We start from the raw sequence: 19,912 nt of genomic DNA on the forward strand, positions 1-19,912 counted from the left end.
GCTCGCAACGTTAAACGGACGGGCTGATTTTTTTTGTGTGTCCAACACGTCCCGGCCAGCCCGTTAAACGCCCATACTATTAGTCCATATTACTCCATAAATAGGTGAAGAGGATAAGACAAGCAGACAAAACCCTTCCGTAACAACTGGCAAGTGGGCAGGTTGTGAAAACGAAACGGGGGGCTATGTTCACGCCACGACTCCAATAATCTTTAATTAGTTCCTCTTTTTTCCTCAACAAGTCAGGGTCTGGTAGTTGCTGCTGTTGCTTTTGAAGTACTCCACCAACATAGAAAGCAAAATAGACCGATCACAGAGCTATTAGATTCATTGTACTGGGGACGGAAAGTTCGCGAACATAGTACTAGTGCTGGAGCAAAGTAGAATTGGTTACTCAGAAAATAACTGTATTGGGAATTTTGATGGATTTATCTTAAAGTGAGTGGTCACAGAAATTCAAGAAAATCAAGAATGATGAAGTAGTATTACACCCATGACATGAAAGGTATATCTTTCTCAGAATCACTATCAGCCTTTGCATTGGCATACATTGGCTGTGGTACATGTAATGGGTACATCAAACCCAACTATGCTTCTAGAATTGTGGCTAAGAAGAGCAAGAATTCCGAGACTCCTTCTCCTAAGGTAGTTTACTTTTCCTCATTTTATGTAGATTCTTGTTTATGTATATGATAATATTGGCAGACGCGAAAACAGGATTTTAGTACAGGCTAATCTTTTTTATGTTATTGGGTTCTAAATTAATAGTAATGTATACATATTAAATGAAATTCTTAACATAAATATAGAGTTTGGACCAAAGTTAACAAAACCTATATGTTGAAGGCTAGCTCCGCCCCTAAATATTGGCGCTTAGTGTATTCTTAATTATGTTTTCATTGAGGACAAAATACATTTGGGTTTGAGCTAACCTCCACTATAGTTCAATATTTCATCAGGAGGATTTTCCTTCTCTGTTGGACTTATACTTTTTTGTTATGAACCAACTACTTTAAAGATACTTACTGCTTTGTCCTAATTGTAAATCTTTAATTTCTTTCGAACAGATAGTTTGCTTTTACCATAATGAATTCATTGTACAAATGGTTGCTATTGTTTTAGAAATTAGAGTAAATAAAGTAAAAAAAAAAAACCTTTCACGTTATGTCAAATTTTGAAAAAACAAAATTTAGTATCATATTTTAGCATTCTCAACAGTAAAATTTCATCTAGAGAATCATCAGATGTAAATTCTTATAGAGATTTTGTTCAACAAAGAGAAAGGAAATAAGGTCTACTATAGATTTAGGTTGTCTGGTTGGTTATGCTTTATTTTAGAATGTACTATAGATTTAGGTTGTCTTGGGTGATGCCTCAGAAAGTAACTCTGGAGAACCATTGGCAATCTCAGAAAGTACCTAGAAGACTAAAGCAAATCTGGAGAACCGTTCCATTGTGCATCATATGGACATTATGGCCGGAGAGGAACAAAGCTTGTTTTGAAGGGCATAGGAATCACATTATTAGAATGAAGAATAAATGTCTTCATAATCTGTATTATTGGTGTAAATGTAGCCCCTTAGGAAATCTGGATCAGTATATGGAATTCCTGAACATGCTAGGAGGGATAGGATAGAAGGTGGATGATGTTGTTTGGGATGTTTTTTGTATCTTCTTGTACCATCTTGGTACCTTTTTAATAAACTTTTACCTTATCAAAAAAAAAAAAATTGTTTTAGAATGTGAAAGATTACTAGGTATGAAGTAAAGCACATGTAATGACAAACTAGAGGGAAGATAGTATAATTGGACTTAAGGATTAACAAGGAAAGATAAAATATGGGTAATAGGATATGATGCAAAGTTTTGTTTTGATCATGACCCAAGGAAATCTCAAAATATAAGGACCCTAATTGCTCATTGTGTTATTCAGCAGTTGGAAGCTAAGTAGTACTTTGTTGCCAATACCATAGAATCGTACATAACTTGGCATCATTTTTCTACCAAAAGAAAAAGATTTTTCTTCTTCTTGAAGTACTATAAATGGCTTCCTTTTTAACAAGTAGTACAATCTTTGTGATGTTATGGATAAGGTGAGTTATCAGAAAGGATAGAAGTATGAAGAACTGAAACACTAGCCAGCTTTGTCAAATTTATGGGTAGTCCATTTGTTTTGAAGTGATGGAAAATGCTCTTCTGGCTATCTGTTATTTTTTAAATGAAATAACTTGCTGCAGTATCTCTACAGTCTACGTTGTTCACAACTGTGGCCACTAGACATGCAAGTGCTAGAAGTGGAAGCTGGAGCTGGTCAATTGAAAAGTTATCTGGGAATCATTCAAAAGTATAATTGAGAAAATCTCATTACATTTAAAAAAAAAGAAATAACAAATTGAGAAATTCTTAAATTGGAATCAAATTTACAGTTGCTGACAACTAATTACAGCAAACAGTTATTTGGATGGCCATGGGATACCAAACCATGTAGTAATCCTTCGAGTGGAATTCAGTCCTAGTTTGCCAATCTTTCCCAGTGTTTTAAACGATATTTGCTTACTTTTTACAAATTTTAAAATACTTTAATAATTCCACCTAGAAATGAAAAGATCGCTCTTTAATTTGAATGTCCAGCTAAATCATTTAAATCTTACAAAACTTTACTTCTTCGAATAGGATACTGAGACACCTCCTCCAAGGATTACATCAAACTTGAAGCAGAATTTGCAGTTTCTAAGATTATGGAAGGTCAGTCTTCAATTAATATCAATGGAGCCTGTAACTAGATTTGGTCGATCCCTTTCAGTAATTCATATTGTGGAAAAATCCTTTAGGACTTCCAAAAGAGAAAATCCAGTACACCGAAGCCTGCAACCAGTTATCGTAAGAAGAAGGTGGAGAAGGAAGAACTGCCAGAAGATGAAGAGATCTACCGTGATCCTACTTTGGCACTATACTAGTAAATCTTTTCCAGGTCTTGTCTAGAATGAATTTTCTCGTTTAGTAGACATCATAATGGGTGAATTGAAAATCTACTTGTTTTTTTTAAACTTTCTGTAGTACAAATCAGGTCTTGGATGGTGCTGTTCCCGTCTTGCTCGTTGATGGATATAATGTGTGTGGATATTGGCCAAAGTTGAAGAAGCATTTTATGAATGGAATGCTTGACATTGCTCGTCAAAAGCTTCTTGATGAACTTGTATCATTCAGTTTGCTAAGAGGTTTTTTTTAAAATCCCTCAATGAGCCTGTTTCTATGTCGCATAAACGCTTGTTAGAGCACATATGGTCTTTCCCAGCTCTACAATTGCATGAATAAAGGGTTTCCAGCTGGGATAAGCTTAACTTTCTTGATTCTCAATCAGATATTTGCATCTCAAGAATCACTTGAAAAAGCTAATTCCTTCTTCTAATAGTTGTATTTTCTGAACTAGTCATCCGATACAGATTCTGCTACTGTTTTCTATTAGGTGACTTTTCTCTAACACTTGTTATATTTTTCTTCATAAGCTATATGTTGGAGTTTTCTTCTGTTTTCCATCAGATAATTGGCATCTAGCATATGAAATAAGCTGGTATACATCCCGTATCGTCAAAATTAGTTGCTCTTTGTATACTTTATTCATGTCTAATCACTTGTCAGTGGGTAAAATGTCGCCATCTCATTTCAGTATATTGCAGAGGTGAAAGTGGTGGCTGTATTTGATGCCATGATGTCTGGACTACCTACACACAAGGAAAACTTTGAGGGGTAATTCCTATTATACAAACAAAAGCAACCCCATAATTATGTTCTGTGGATATATTTCTGTATGATATAAGTGATATCTACTACTCCCTCCGTTTCAAAAAGATTGTCTTAGTTTGACTTGGCACAAACTTTAATAAAGAAGGGAAGACTATTGCGATATGCGGTTTTAAATAAGCCACAACATTTGTATAGTAGGAAAACTTTAGGAAAACTTTTGAAACTTGTGGTCTGAAATCTGCCATAGCATTTGTGTGGCTATAAATGCTTCCTATTAAGGAAATATTGAAAGGTGCAATATTTTTGGAACGGACTAATAAGAAAATAGTGCCAATCTTTTTGAAACAGAGGGAGTAGTAGTTGAGAATAGGTTTTCGACCTATAGGAAAATTCTAATATTATTGTTATAGTTACTATTATTTATATATATAATTAACTTATTTTTCACTTTTGTTTTATTTGGTATGTTGATGATCTGAGTTGAGCTTAAATGAAAATATGAGAATTCATATATGAGACACGGCCTAGACTGACACAATTGTTGTTGTTGGATATATTTCTGTCTGATGGACATGCACTCAGAATTTTCTATTATTTTTCTGCTTGTTCTGTCATTGTTGTAGTCTCAACTTATGAAGTCAGATTCTTCTCTTCCTTTCAAAAGGTAACATGTGGATATGCTGTTGCATACTAATGCTGTATGCTATTGATTGTAAATAGTAAATCAGTGACACATGCTCGTGAAATATTCTTGGGCCCTGATGTGATATCATGTCTGTTTTCATAATTACTTGCTTCATTGTTGCTTAATAAAAAAAAACGATTTTAAGTCTTGAATTGAATATACTTTCAAGAATTTTCTTAGTATGGTTATTTCAGTCTATTTTTCTCCACTTTTGAGATGTTCAGGTGATCTAAAGAAGAAATCTGATTTTATAATCATATTTTTCTTGTTGGTTGTTATTTGATTCAGAAACCAAACTTGTTATGGTCAATCTTTAATGACACTTTATTTATGTGTCTATTTTTCGGTTTCTTAGTTTTATCTATCTTCTTGTCCTATTGAATGCAGTCTAGTAGTAGAGTTCCATGACCAGCTACTTCTTTTTGCAGTGTTGATGTAGTATACTCAAGTGAAACATGTGCTGATGCATGGATTGAGAAGGAGGTGAGAATGTGATGAAGCTCAATAATAGAGAAGATTTATCTTTTTTTATTGTCAAGTTGGTGAGTAAATGACTTAAACTATGTGTGTTAGTACAAGAAGTATGTTATCTTGATACTCCTTTTTTATGGTTAATTTCATTGATGGTCATTGAACTATCTTTCAATTTCAATAAAGTCATTTAACTATTTTTTGTCACTTAAAAGTAACTAAACTTTATCATTGTCACTTAAAAGTCATTTTGCCTCAAACCACTACCATAAATATGACATGGCATTAAATTTTATGATAAAAATTCAAAAATAAATGCCACATAAGCTAATATGGGTCATACCCATTTTAGATCCATTTGTCCTTTAATGTGATTTGATCCATAATCCAAATGAGTTTCGATAAAAAAAAATATTAATTCCACATTAGTTTAAAATGATTATCCTATACTACAAAGTTTTGCCTTTTCTGTCACAACACATTCATAATTATTCTATACTAAAATAATCTATGCTAGAAAATTCTTATTTTGTTTGTATGCCCCATCCGAGTCATTCATAATTATTCTATACTAAAATTAGGCTCCGCTTTCGTCCCGAAGGTCTGAAATTAAACTGTAATTAGACTATTAGTATGAAGTTAGGCTTTAGCAACTCAAACTTCATATCAGTAATTAAAACTTTAGACTGTCGGGTATAAAGTTTGATTCTGATCCAACTAAACTTTAAACACTTTTTAAACTTCGGCTATTCATTAAATATTATTATTTTAGGTTGCACCTAGACACAAAGGGAGGGGAGGGGAGGGGGTGAATTGTGTCGTACTCAATTTTTGCATGCCAAAGAACCCGATTCTTTGGCTAAACTATTTTGACACAAAATTGAAAGTGAAGTGTGAAAATATAAACAACACAACAATTTTTACATGGAAAACTCCTTGCTCAAGGGAGTAAAAAATCACAACCTATCCCAGTAGGATTTGTTGCAAAACTTCACTAACTTCAAAGAGCAATTTTAGGTTACAACTCAATAACCAAGGGGACTAATTCTAGTACCCTACCCCTACAATTAACCCATTGTAGTTAAGCTTTATGTTACAACTCTATAACAAATGAGACTAACTCTAGTACCATTCCCTTACAATCAACTCAATTGTAGCTACCATTTTCTAAACTAACTCTAGCTTAGAAACCGAAACAAAACACTTCAGAATTTGATCACCTACGTTTACACTTCTCAAAAGCAAAATAGGTTACAATTTAAGAACAATTGACTCAACTTAAACAACTAAAGAATTTCAGCAGTTTCGTCTTCTGGACCTGGTTCTTCAGTTGAGCAACTTGAATCCTTGAAAGCACCTTCTTGCTATGAATGTTTTTTTTTTTGAATGATTCTCTGTATTTTCATGGAATAGCATTAGCTTCAATAGAAGCAAGGTGATGCTTTATATAGGCATGAGGTCGGACGAAATCCTTCTCCAATTTATGCTCCAAAACTTGAAAGAAATCGGTTAAGGAAAAGAATCCTTTTAGGGTTTGTTTTCCTTATTTTTTCTAATTTCTCTCCTTTAATGCAAGTACTTCCATAATTATTGAATCCTTTTCCAACACGAATTCCTTCAGCTAATATTTTCCTTGTATCCTACGAATTTAATTCTTTAAGGAATCCGACTTGCATTGGGTTAATGACCCGCCCAAAAGTTACTTGGGCTAAGATGGGCTAGGTCAAGATGGGCTAAAACCCGTCCAACTCTTATCAAACTTTAGTTAATATGTGTTATTCTCTTATGGATTGTATAATTACTAAATAAGACTTTTTTCTTTTGTTATGGTCATATGTAACATTATCAAACAAAAAAAAATTATTTCTAAGATATTTTGAAAAAGTTATTCATGGATCAATTTGGGCTAAAAATCAGCTCAACTTTAAATGGGTTGAGATGGGTTGGGTCAAGATGGGCTAAGTTCAATAAATGGGCGGGTCAATAACCAGCCCAACCTTGGGCGGGTTGGGTGAGTCATTTGGGCTTGGGCCAAATTTGACACCCCTAGTTTGGACCATGAGAGGTTGAAGGGGGAATAGTGTTTGGCATGGTTGGACTTGAAAGTTACCTCTCCATTTTTATTGTGATCTGAAAACCACCATTAGATGCAAAACTGGGGCCTTAAAATGGATATTAGAAACTGGTTTGCTTGATGCACCTACCTTTATCTGTAATATTTTGCTGATAATGCACTGATAGATTTGGTGTCCTTAACATTTAAAGGTGGTTGCATTGAGGGAGGATGGGTGTCCAAAGGTCTGGGTTGTCACATCTGATCACAATCAGCAGCATGCAGCCTATGGAGCAGTAGGTGCTTCTACCTTGTGATATGTGATCTAATAGGAAAAGAACAATTTGTTCCACTATTAACTCAAATAACTTTTTCATTTCTCAGCTATTCTTTTTAGGCATAAGACTAGACTTCAAGTTGCACATTTTGTATCTATTTGTTCAAAGGACATTGTCTGGATTTAAATAGTTCTTTGTTAGTGTTACTTATCAAATAAACAAAAAAAGGTGCATGATTACTAACATCACCTCTTGAATTAGAAGGCAGAAACAAACTTCTTTTGCTGGTATTTTGAGTTATCTGCATGCTGGTTTTAGATGTCAGGATCTTTCAGAATTTGCTTCATTCAAGTGAAGTTCTTATGCTTGTGATTTCCTGATTCATATGCTAGTTGAAATGCACCAATAACTTTTCCCTCTGCTCCCAATCTGATTATATATTTATCATAGCACTGAAGCATTTCAACATTTTCTGGTATTCTAATCTTCTATGAAAGATAGGATTAGCTATCTGTTTCAAATATAAAAAAACATAAAATGTATAGCTATTTCCGCCACAGTTAGCAACCTCCTTTCATCACCATCCATTCTCTAGCCTATACATCCTTTGGGTAGAGACTGATTTTCTTGTTCAAACTTTGACGGTTTTACCAGGGGGCTTTTGTTTGGAGCTGCAAGGCGTTAATCTCTGAGGTAATGTGCAAATATCAGCGTCTTCATGGTGCTCGGCTTAAATCCTTTTCATCTGTCAATTTGCTTTGTTACTTTATGTCTCGAAACAAAAGAAAGGGAGTTTCAAAAATTTTCTCTCTTGTTTCTTCTGCATAATGAAGAGCAAAGATAATAAAGGTTTGTTTTGTTTTCCTTGGGTTTTTATTTCGTTGAGTGAGAAGAGAAGTTTGAATGCATTCTAATCCGTACTCCTTACCCGAAGTAAAGAAAAATAAGTTTCTTCAATTTTTCTTCATTTCTCGCTTTACTACTTACCCGAAGTAAAGGATATTAAGTTTCTTCTATTATTTTCATTTCACTTTTTACTTCCCTCCCTTAGTATAACCTTATGTTAAGATCTGCGCTGCAAGATGTTTGGTTAGCTTGTAAGAACTACGATTGAGGAGATCGCAGTGGTCCTTTATCCTTATTATTTCTTTGAACTGAAAAACAATTGAGTCTAACTCTTAGCTCCACTTGCTGCTTGGGTCCCAGGGTTAATCTTGTAGCACGTTGTATGATTTTCTACAGGATTCCAAATTCTGTTTATCTACTTGTGGGGAGGTTTCGTCTTGTCAAATTCAAAAACATGACCAGCGTCGGTGCACCCTGTATAGTTAAGTAAGCTTGATCTATGGCTCCATGCTATAGTAATTTGATCATTTAACAACATAAAGGAGAAGCTTGTGGGTTGGCAATGCTTGGATTGGTCATTTTCTTCTGAAACTAATTATTACTAATCTGGCTAACTCATGACTGGATTGGAAAATTTTCTGAAATTTCGGAAACCTTCAGTCTTGTGAAACCAGGAGAGGTATTGCTCCAGAACACAATCACTGGTGTGGGACATGTCTCAAACTAAACATCCTAGTTCGCAATATGCACCCTGCTTCTAACCTGGTCCATTCAACTATTATTGTTCCTTACCAAGTAATACTCTACATAACAAAACTTACTATGTGCAGGCCTATTGTTCCTTATCTGTGTAGTTCCCAGTAAAACAAAATGTATTTCTAGTCTTCGGCGATGGATAAAGAAAATTAAAGAAATGAAGTTTTCCAAAAAATTAAACAGAATTAAAAATGCAAAGCAAGTTGAAGACTTTGCTTGTTTCCTTCTCCATCTCCTTTCCTTCGGGAAATTTGTTGCCCCTCAACTTATAACGGCCTTGTTATCAAAGGAGCTTCTTGAGTTCAAAATAAAAAACTGACGACTTAGATGATAGTAAAATAGCTTCATTTATTTTATAAGGGATAGTAAAATAGTATTAAGAGCTTACGTGTCACTTTCCTGTTAAATTTAATGGCCCATAGGGTTCAACATAAAATAGGCATGTTCATGTTCAGAGGCTTCCTTTTTCTTTTCCAAAATATCTCTTGTTGTTTATAATTCTTTACTATTTGTAATTCTCTTTCTTTTCTTTCTATTTTTTTCCTTTCTTGATCCTCTTTGTATCTTCTTTCCTTCTCCATTTTCTTTCTAACGGAAAAATACAAGAGTTTCTCCTCAACTTAATCGTCTAAACTTAAGGAAACGGGTTTGTTTAGTCCGAAAAGGAAGTTCACGGGCTTAGATCAGAGTAGTAATAGTATAAGAGCTTATGTGATACTGTTCTGTAAAGTTTTCTTTTGCCCCTTATGTATTTTGTAGAAGAACTTACTGATAAAATTGTTTTTTGTACAATACCTGTACAACTCTGTAGAATAGTCTTCTTTTGAGTCTAACTTACATTTGGACTAGAGACCAAAGGACGTGGTCTGCATTGTTGGCTTTGGCACCTTTTCCTACTTTGTCTTAGTTCAAATTGTCTAACAAATGTATTATCTCATGGATATGAAGAATAGGTGCTTGAATGTTCTGATGAAGTGTTTGTGTTAGAAATAACAACTACTGCTATGTATAATCTGCTCCCTTCTGATGTTATTTCTCTGATTCTTTGAGATATTGTAGATCAAAGCTTCACATAAGGAGGTTGAAAGAATGCTGCGGGAACATAGGTAAGTAGCGTAGCTTGAATTTCTTTCATTTCTTCTCGAATCTGGAGATTCCCCACCTCCTTAGGTGGGAAAAAGATTCATCTGAAAGCTTGACGTCACTCACATTTTCCATATTCTTCTTGACCTTTCAATGAAATACATTTAACACAGTGGACGCTAGTTTGCAATTATATGTTCTTGTACTTACCTTACACTTGTTTTTTGTAAAGCATATAAGGTGCCAAGCTATTTTAAAGCTCAGGGGTTAGCCTGGTGGCAATTGACTTGAGCCTTGGGGTTTGCTCCCTTTCAAGGTCTCAAGTTCGAAACTCACTGGGTGTAAACAATTTCTGAGGGCCATCGGATTGGGTAAAACCTGAATTAACCGTGGTGCACTTGCGGGAAACTCCTTGCCGAGGGCCTGTGCACTCCCGGGATTAGTCGGGGCTCAAAGAGACTTGGACACCCGGTGCAAATAAAAAAAGAAGAAGTTGTTTTAAAGTCATTTCTTGTGATTAAGACTTTATGCTCATTCTAGATTTCTAGTTGAGGTTTGGAGGGACCCTTGTCCTCAGCTAAGCCAGTGAGAATGTAAAGTCTAGCATGTTAATGAAGTCTAATGAACTTTCTAGTCAGGTCTTGTCTCTTTTGATATGACAAAGAAAATGCTACGTTATGCCTGACAAATAGGTTTACCCCAGAACTAAAAGACTTTTAACAGTAGGTACCTCACAAAACTGCCTTTAAGCTAAACTAAGAGGCAATTGTTTCGTTGTGAATTATTTTCTTGGTGTTTAGGACACATAATCAGAATTTTTTTATGAAAAAAGTTTGTCAATTCACATTTTTATGATTGCATTTGCACAATAAAATTCGAAATGGGGTAGTGATGTTGCTTAGTTTTTGTTATCCCTTTCCGTTTCACCCCTCCCCTTGAAAAAGTTATCATTTAAATAATATAGCGGACATTTCAATCTCATCACCCATATATAACCGTCGAATTCGTACATTTTCCCTTTCCAGCTGTTAAACTAATTGGTGAAACTAGTAACGGGAAGTCATAGTATGACTAACCAATGGCAGTTTTGATTTCGCACTTAGGGGTACAAGTATCCCATGATTAATTATCCCGGTATTAATCTCGGGATTAGTTATCCCATCCTCCCATGAGGATAAAAAAACACTACAATCCCGGGATAACTAATCCCGTAATTAGTTATATCACGATTTTATCCCAACCAAACGTGGGATAAACTATCTCAAATTTAATCCCGAAATTAATTATCCTTTATCCCTCGATCCCTTGTAATTTCATTCACATCTAACGCATTGCTAATAGTTTCATGATCTATTGATTTTCTTTACAGATCTACTTCTATGCAAGGTAAATTGCTAAAGCACAACCTTGATTCAGAAGTTGTGGATGCTCTCAAGGACCTCAGGGACCAGCTTTCTCAAAATGAGACGCGCAGGTGATAGTAGTTTCCCGTGAGGTAATATCCGAGGCGAAGCCAGAATTTTAAGCCAGTGGATTGCAAAATCTATCATTACACACTACTTTGTGACAGTAGTTTGATATCAGTATAAATTTGTGCATTTCAAAAAATTATTAATGCACAAGGAGATGCAAACATTTACTTCTTGCTTTCCTTTTTTCTAATTCAACAGTAGTCTCAGAATTATTGTGTGTCCATTTCTACATTGTACAGCATCCTCTAATTTCAGGGAGTGGTATATAAGTTGGATCAATTTATTCTTATATTTTTAGTATTGCAAACATAATGTCCAATCACTTCTGAGACCTATTTGCTGCAACTCTTCCTCCTTTTCCTTCTTCTACGAAATCAGAGAACAAAAAATAAGCACATAGAAGTGCAGATCTATCTTTTCGAAAATAAATCGTATTTTTTTGGGGGGAATAGAAAAAGATCTCCAGAATCCCAATTGAATAAAAATTGTCATTTTATTCTGAGTAACACCTAGGTAGTGTACTGCAGTACAAGAAGGATAATAGGAGGCAAAAGAAAAAGGTAAGATTTTGAAAATACGAATTACGTGATGATTGACACAAAAAACTAGATGATTTCAGCAGGAGTATTCTTTAACCCTTTCATTCTTTTTTGAAATAACAGGAACATGCATATAACAACTAAATATTCCTGGAGGCTGGACGTATGACTTTTGAGTTGCTAGTACTAGGTGTGGATTTGTATTCTTAGGGTTGAGGGGTCTTCTTCGGCCTATCATCATGTGAATATAGTATGGGCTAGCCAGTTTTCAGATTGGTAATTGCAAAGTAGCAAATTCATTGAAAAATAGTTATTATTTTATGCGGAGATAAAATCTGGACAATAACTCTATCTGAAATACGGAAAGTTCCAGCATAGTATGTTGGATTATGGATCGTATAAACTTCTAACATATTATGTTGGAACTCCAGCACATAATAAAATTTCAGCATATTATGCTGGAATCTCATATGTAAATAATCCGAACTCTAGCATATTATGCTGAAATATTTTTCGGATTTTAAGGGCATTTTTGTTTAGATTTTATTTTTACATGAAATGGCTAATTTTTAATTACTTTTAAAATTGTGGCTAATTTTCAATTAATAATTGTAAATGGCTATTTCTGTTCCCCCCCCCCCCTCCCCCCCTCCAATCATTATTGTCTCTACCCTTGGCCCTTTTTTTTGTTGAAAACAACGGACTGGGAAGTGGTAGCTTGCAGAAGTGCCAACTTCAGACAAATATGTCGGAAATGTTTGAATTACAGGAATAAATGTTTGAAGTTCAAGCATAAATGTCTAATGTTTGGCTCTAGCAAGTCAAAATCTGAAGTTCAGACAAAAATATATATCTGAAGTTTGCTTGCACAAGCAATATGACTTCAGAAAAAATTTATAACTTACGGCGATATATTTTGTAATATGTCTAAAGTTAATTCTCAAGTGGCAAAATTTACAAGAAATTATAAACTTTGGTTATGTCTTAAATTGAGGTCCCAAAATTGACTATCTATGCACTTGTCCCAGAATAATGAACCTTTGGGGTATTTAATTAGACCAACAATTTTTAGTAAAAAGTTCGCAAAATTTTGGTGTTTGTCTTTTTTTCCTTTTTATTTGATAAGACTACATATAAAAGTTTTTTCCGGGTAAACATAAATAAAGTTTTCACCAAAAAATAAAATAAAATCACGCAGAAAAAATTTCTAAACAACAATAACTATCTTAAAAATATCTTTGTTTTAAAAACTCCTCAAGGAAAAGTATTTCAGTTAAAAAACTTCAACACAGCTTCTTCAACTGAGCCAATGGGCCATACATGGAAGTAGGGGTGACAAAATGGTTAACATTTGTCATTATCCACCAGGCCCAAGTAGCTACTTTGAGACCCCCCTATTTAAAACAAATCTAGTTTATAAAACTATTTAAAAATTTAGCTAGTTTCAGCAAAATATCAGATCGTTCTGCTACTATTTCTTCTTCTTCTTCTTCATTATCTTTAGACGTTCGGGTCTAAAGCTTTGAATTGTCAGATTCTAACTTTATAGGCGGTGGTCAAAAGTTTGAACTGTCGAAACAAAAGCTTCAGACCTTCGAGTTTGAAGTTAGGCTCCGCTTTCGCCCGAAGGTCTGAAATTAAACTGTAATTAGACTATTAGTATGAAGTTAGGCTTTAGCAACTCAAACTTCATATCAGTAATTAAAACTTCAGACTGTCGGGTATGGAGTTTGATTCTGATCCAACTAAACTTTAAACACTTTTTAAACTTCGGCTATTCATTAAATATTGTTATTTTAGGATGCACCTAGACACAAGGGTATGGGAGGGAGGGGGTGAATTGTGTCGTACTCAATTTTTGCATGCCAAAGAACCCGATTCTTTAGCTAAACTATTTTGACACAAAATTGAAAGTGAAGTGTGAAAATATAAACAACACAATAATTTTTACATGGAAAACTCCTTGCTCAAGGGAGTAAAAAATCACGACCTATCCCAGTAGGATTTGTTGCAAAACTTCACTAACTTCAAAGAGCAATTTTAGGTTACAACTCAATAACCAAGGGGACTAATTCTAGTACCCTACCCCTACAATTAACCCATTGTAGTTAAGCTTTATGTTACAACTCTATAACAAATGAGACTAACTCTAGTACCATTCCCTTACAATCAACTCAATTGTAGCTACCATTTTCTAAACTAACTCTAGCTTAGAAACCGAAACAAAACACTTCAGAATTTGATCACCTACATTTACACTTCTCAAAAGCAAAATAGGTTACAATTTAAGAACAATTGACTCAACCTAAACAACTAAAGAATTTCACCAGTTTCGTCTTCTGGACCTGGTTCTTCAGTTGAGCAACTTGAATCCTTGAAAGCACCTTCTTGCTATAAATGTTTTTTACTTTGAATGATTCTCTGTATTTTCATTGAATAGCATTAGCTTCAATAGAAGCAAGGTGATGCTTTATATAGGCATGAGGTCGGACGAAATCCTTCTCCAATTTATGCTCCAAAACTTGAAAGAAATCGGTTAAGGAAAAGAATCCTTTTAGGGTTTGTTTTCCTTATTTTTTCTAATTTCTCTCCTTTAATGCAAGTACTTCCATAATTATTGAATCCTTTTCCAACACGAATTCCTTCAGCTAATATTTTTCTTGTATCCCACGAATTTAATTCTTTAAGGAATCCGACTTGCATTAGGATTTGACTTTCCTTAAAATACTCCTTCACATGCAAGTATTCCCATAATTAATGAATCCTTGTTGACCATGAATTCCTCTAATTATTACCATACGTTCAGCCCATGAAATAATTTATATTAGGAATCCAAGTTGCAACAAAATTCCAGCTCAACTAACTTGCACTAGGAATAAGCTTTCAGCTTCTGATCATCATTTTCAAGGGACCTGGTTCTGTCGATATTTGCATGATACATCTGCAACTCTGTATATCAGCACAACAAATATCTTCACGAGATCCAGTTCGTTGTCAGCTATTGGTTAATCATTGAAACCACTTTTAAGCACATACTCTTCAAACATCTGCTTCAAGGGCCCTAATTCTTTCATTGACAAAGTAACATATGTGTACATTAGTCTAGTAGCATAGTAACTGTCACACCTCCTTTTTTCCGAAAGAAATTTTTTTATTTTAAGTGACATTATTGAAAATGAATTATTTTATCTAATTTTAAGAGTCGCCACTTGGAATTATTTATTACGGTGTTCCAAGTCACCATTTATTAAAAATTTCATTTCAAGAAAAGTTTGACTCTGTTTTATTCTGCGAAATACAGAATATCGGGTAAGGAATTTTGCTAACCCGGAAGAAGGTGTGAGTCACTTCCGAATTCCGTAATCTTAGCATGGTCGCTTTCAATTACACTTAGCCAAATTATCTAATTATTACATGTTTTAGATCCTATGTACATTTTAACTTTTAACGCTTTGATTTTATCTTTAAACCATTTTGAGTATTTGCGAAATTATTTTAAAACTTGTTGTTTTATATATATCGCAAACTGCGCCACGTGAAATGCACCCTCAGTTTACAACATGCTTATTTTTATTATTACTTTGAAGTTGTAAGGTCAAGTCACGCGGACGTGCCCTTGAATTTGGAGTTACGTATCACAATCATGCCACGAGAGCCGTACCCATAACTGCAAAGATTTATTTAATAAGCGTCTAAAGCAACTACGAGGGTTCATAAGTTTATTTATTTCAACACGTTTGAGATTGCTTGTGGAGTCCAAGAATTATAGAATTTCATTCGTGAATTCGCGAACTTTGAAACACTAAGGGCCTGCTTCATAACAAATACGAGAAAAGTTGAGAAAATAGATTTGGTAGATTAACAACTTATCTGTATTAATAAATGAATCCTCATTAGTTAATTAGTAGTGGCTTGTAATTAAACTATATCTCTTATTTTCAATTATTTAATTCTACATGGATTATTATTGGGAAGGTAACTTTATGGGCTAAATTTGTTGAGTACCCAGATTGGACATCCAATAAGTCACTTGTGAATACAAATGGGCTTCGGATTAAAGCCCAAGGCATCCTTTGAGCCTTCTAAGAACCAGGCCACGTTGTAGGCCTCTAAATAGGTTTGGTGCTGAAATTAGCTAGGAGTTCAAAGTCCTCATGACTCCAGTCTAATTCTGCCACTTTGCTGGGCCAGTTACTCAGGCCCAATGGCCTTTGGGAACGAAAGCCCAGTGATTTACAACTCAAAATTTCATACACCATTGCAAAAAATGAAAGAACTACGAACTAATCTAAGCATGAGTACATGTTCATCCGGATTTAAAATTACAACACCAAATTCACTACATCAGAAATCTTGACTTGAATTTATAATAACAAACGCTTTTATGAACTAGCATCCTACATTTCTGGGATTAAACAATGTCATAACAAATAAGGTTTCCGATAATTAATTCATATCTCCTGATGCCTTTGACTCGTACAAGTTTAAACTCTTCATTCAACCTTCAAACTCATGTGCTTAAAAACTTCAGTGGCTAGCAAACTCAAGCCCGATCTCTCACAAATTTATTAAGTGTTCACAATCACCAATAACATGATGATGTTAATTCTCAAATTGCTAACACGTATCATACTAAGCTAAACACAAATCAATCTGTTACAATTAGAGGCAGATTTTTGTTTTTACTCAAACACAGAAATATTGTCACAAAAACATACTAGATTTGACTTTGTGACATCTTATCTAAAAACATTAATCGCGCGAAGAGCAATAATGGATCTGGACACACATAGATCTATGAAGAACCAACATGATTTCAATTTGAGGAATTACAAACTACTTAAGTGTCAGCAACACGAGTCAAGGAATGCATTTTAATTTCATAACCAAAACATGCCATATCATCATTAAACTCAATACATTTAGAGATCTATAAGAAGCACTAAGTTAAAACCTGAACAACGAGAGAGATTTAGGACCAAATAAAGTTTAGAAAATTCGAAGAGGGAGCTCAGCTACGAAACCATAGAATCAACAGCGAATCAACAACAATTAATAGAGTTTTTGAGATGGAATTACTCCTTTGGAACCCAACAAGTAAGGAATAATCGGTCACAGGTGGAAACACTCTTCAAATCCTTTTGAAATCCTAAGCTTTCTACTGTTTTTGGAGTCTTTGATCTCAGATCTCTTTTTTGAATTTTTTTGACTTTAGAAATTTTTGGTTTTCCGCTGTTTTTGAATACTGCTGAATTTTCAGAGTGAAATGGGTCTGTGTGCGAATTTTTTAGACTCTGAATACATGCCCAAAGTATGAGGAGGAATGCCTTATTTATAGATTATTGGTTAGGGCTCTTTTCAAATTTCCCTTTTTGTTTTACCCCTCTTATTTTCAGTTTTTACTCCAACAGTCCCTAATAATAACAAACCCTTCTACATCTTCTTTGCAAATTAATCATTTTCAACACCTTCCTCGAAGTTTCCTAAAAGATTCTCTAAGGGTGGAATTCCTTAATTATCCCGTGTCTTTCCAGTATTTACCAATTTTTAGAAATTAACTTTCTTTTAACTCAATTACTACTCTTGTTTTACCACATATTTCACTAAATTTCTGGCAGTGAGCCTTAGACTAAAAGAATAATAGGCAATGTCGACCTGGGCTCAAAGCCCACTGGTCTTTTGTATTTTTGACAAGTCTGTTAATGACCTAGCCTAATTTCATTTAAATTTGAACCAAACTAACTAAGAGAGTATTTAAACACTAACAAAATATATGGAAAATTTACAACAAAAATAAAAAATAAGCCAACTCATAAACTAATTAGCTAACACAAAATCGAACTAACAGAAGAATACTCTTAACTTCTAATGCTATTTGATCAATAATTAAAATATGCGATTATTCACCTATAAATAAAAAAAATGACAACACATAAAAAAACCATAGAAGAAGAGGAGGGAAGAGTATACCTATTGGATCAAACCGAGCTGTCAAGAGAAAATTCCGATGAGCCAGAGGATTGCTACACAAGCACCAACCAAAATTTGTCACGCCGGCCAGTGCTATATGTAGCAATAGCTCTTGCATGCTGGAGGTGATGAACGAAGAAGCTTTGAGAGGACTGGCCGGTCAACCAGAATTTGATCGGGCCCCGATGGCCACGAAATGAGACGAAACCACCACCAATCGACAATACTCATCAAGAGATGTCGATTAGTGTGAATTTTAACCTCAGACGTGTAAGAATAGAAGAGGAATCAAGAAAGACTTAAATTCCCAGGTCTACTAATCGTGGAGTTTGGGTGGATTTTTACGGAAATGGTTGAGAAATTAGGGACGAGGAGGAGTGAGGAGTATCTGGTGAAAATATTTAGCCAATTGGTGGTGGTCCGCCGCCGTGGCGATTTTCGGCGGCGATCAGACGGTGGTCCTCCACGGCGTGAAGGCGGAAGGAGGACAGTGGGCGGTGAAAGCAATTTTTGGCCGCCCAAGAGAGATGAGAGAGAATGGGGATTAGGGGTGGTGTATAAATATTGAATTTTTATCAATCATTTTTATTATAAAGGGAAAATCAGTGAAATGACATAGCTATGTTGCGAGACTACTTTGTTTAGATGGTCTGATGCTAAGATTGTTTGGACCGGGTATTGAATTGTACTGCACGGGTATTCTTAGTAAAACTGGGCCCAAAATCGTGGCCCAGTCTCATTTTGAGCTTAGTAGCCTTATCCTCCCTTCTTCTTCATTTTACAATTAGCCACTAATCAACTGACATACCATTTGCAAAATTATCCTACTAACTGATTCTATCTAATGACTTACTATAAAAATTATAAATTATCCTACTAATTATGTGAGTAAGTAGGTCCAAAAATGCAGAGTTATTAGCTAATATATTTTTATGATTTTGTGTTTAATAAAAACTGCAATTAGCAGGCATTTGAGTGCCAGCAATGCAATTAGAATCTGAAAATACGATGAATGAAATAAAAAGGTATTTTTGGTGATTTTCTATGATTTAACATGCTCTTAGTAATACAAATAATGCATACAAACTAACAAAGAAAAAATCTTTAAAGTTTCAAGAAAAATCAAAATAATTGATAATACTATTTTTAGACCTTTTAGGAGCAATTTCAGGTGAGGCAAAAATTACGTGCTCACAGTAACCTGTACATGCAACCTAGTTCTTCCATATAATCAATCTGGTTTGTTAATGGTGTACCCTGTGTTGAAAAACACAATTAGGGATTGGTGTACCCTATACTGAAAAAGAGATTAGGGAGTGATGTACCCTATATTGGTAAAGATGCTAGGGAGTGGTGTACCCTATATTAGCAATGAGATCAGGGAATGGTGTACCCTGCATTTAAGTTCATCAACTAAGGACTTTGTCAAAAATATCACCAACTAGGGAGTGGTGTACGCTATGTTGGAAAACACAGATAGGGATTCATGTACCCTATACAGGTAAGGAGACTATGGAGTGGTGACCCTTCGTCTAAAATATCATCAACTAAGGAGTGGTGTACCTTATGTACACTTAGTATATATTTACTTTTTAGTAGTAACATGAAAGGACCAAAGTATGGTACTTCTTAGCTGGTATAAATATGGAAGGATAAAAGATCAAGTTTTAGCTCAACTCAGTATATATTATAGTATAGTATATATATAAGCTATATTTGATAAGCTATATATACATCTTATATACTATATATAAGATGTATATATAGTATAGTATAGTATAGTATAGTATATATACTAAGTGTATAGTATATAAGCTATATATATATATATACTAAGTGTATAGTATATAAGCTATATATATATATTATAGTATAGTATATATATATATATATATATATATATATATATATATATATATATATATATATATTATAGTGTATACATATTAAATAAAATTTAGGTCACAATTCTATAATAAAATTTATAAAGCATTGCTTTAGATATTTTTTTTAAC

The 19,912-nt window shown here is 34.4% G+C and overlaps 1 protein-coding gene and 1 long non-coding RNA gene across 5 annotated transcripts; one reads left to right on the forward strand and one right to left on the reverse strand.

Moving 5' to 3' along the window:
* Window positions 1-236: 236 nt before the first annotated feature.
* On the forward strand, window positions 237-11,695 carry LOC107789066 (uncharacterized). 4 transcript variants are annotated; one of them, XM_016610832.2, is made up of 11 exons: window positions 244-645; window positions 2,674-2,745; window positions 2,832-2,956; window positions 3,058-3,218; window positions 3,678-3,747; window positions 4,858-4,912; window positions 7,166-7,249; window positions 7,886-7,924; window positions 8,474-8,558; window positions 9,893-9,939; window positions 11,286-11,695. In XM_016610832.2, the coding sequence occupies exons 1-10, from the start codon at window positions 499-501 to the stop codon at window positions 9,907-9,909; spliced, it is 855 nt and encodes a 284-aa protein (XP_016466318.1). In that variant the 5' UTR covers window positions 244-498; the 3' UTR covers window positions 9,910-9,939; window positions 11,286-11,695. The 4 variants fall into 4 exon arrangements, with proteins under 4 accessions (XP_016466317.1, XP_016466318.1, XP_016466321.1 ...); XM_016610831.2 differs by lacking the exon at window positions 8,474-8,558 and having other exon boundaries at window positions 237-645; XM_016610835.2 differs by lacking the exon at window positions 7,166-7,249.
* Window positions 11,696-16,185: 4,490 nt separating this feature from the next.
* On the reverse strand, window positions 16,186-19,278 carry LOC107789068 (uncharacterized). The gene is made up of 2 exons (XR_001648765.2): window positions 17,898-19,278; window positions 16,186-16,429 (listed from the first exon to the last, which is right to left on the reverse strand). It is a non-coding gene; the product is annotated as an uncharacterized LOC107789068 (long non-coding RNA).
* Between the last annotated feature and the right edge of the window lie 634 nt (window positions 19,279-19,912).

This window comes from Nicotiana tabacum, chromosome 9 (assembly GCF_000715075.1).
Source record: "Nicotiana tabacum cultivar K326 chromosome 9, ASM71507v2, whole genome shotgun sequence".
NCBI classification, from domain to species: domain Eukaryota; kingdom Viridiplantae; phylum Streptophyta; class Magnoliopsida; order Solanales; family Solanaceae; genus Nicotiana; species Nicotiana tabacum.

Bases quoted from the DNA above. Each gene is read 5' to 3' on its own strand.
- LOC107789066 (XM_016610831.2), top strand. From the start codon at position 499: ATGAAAGGTATATCTTTCTCAGAATCACTATCAGCCTTTGCATTGGCA. The intron at 3,219-3,677 runs GTTTTTTTTAAA...AGTATATTGCAG, and splicing joins ATCATTCAGTTTGCTAAGAG to AGGTGAAAGTGGTGGCTGTA. The intron at 7,250-7,885 runs GTAGGTGCTTCT...CGGTTTTACCAG, and splicing joins AGCATGCAGCCTATGGAGCA to GGGGCTTTTGTTTGGAGCTG.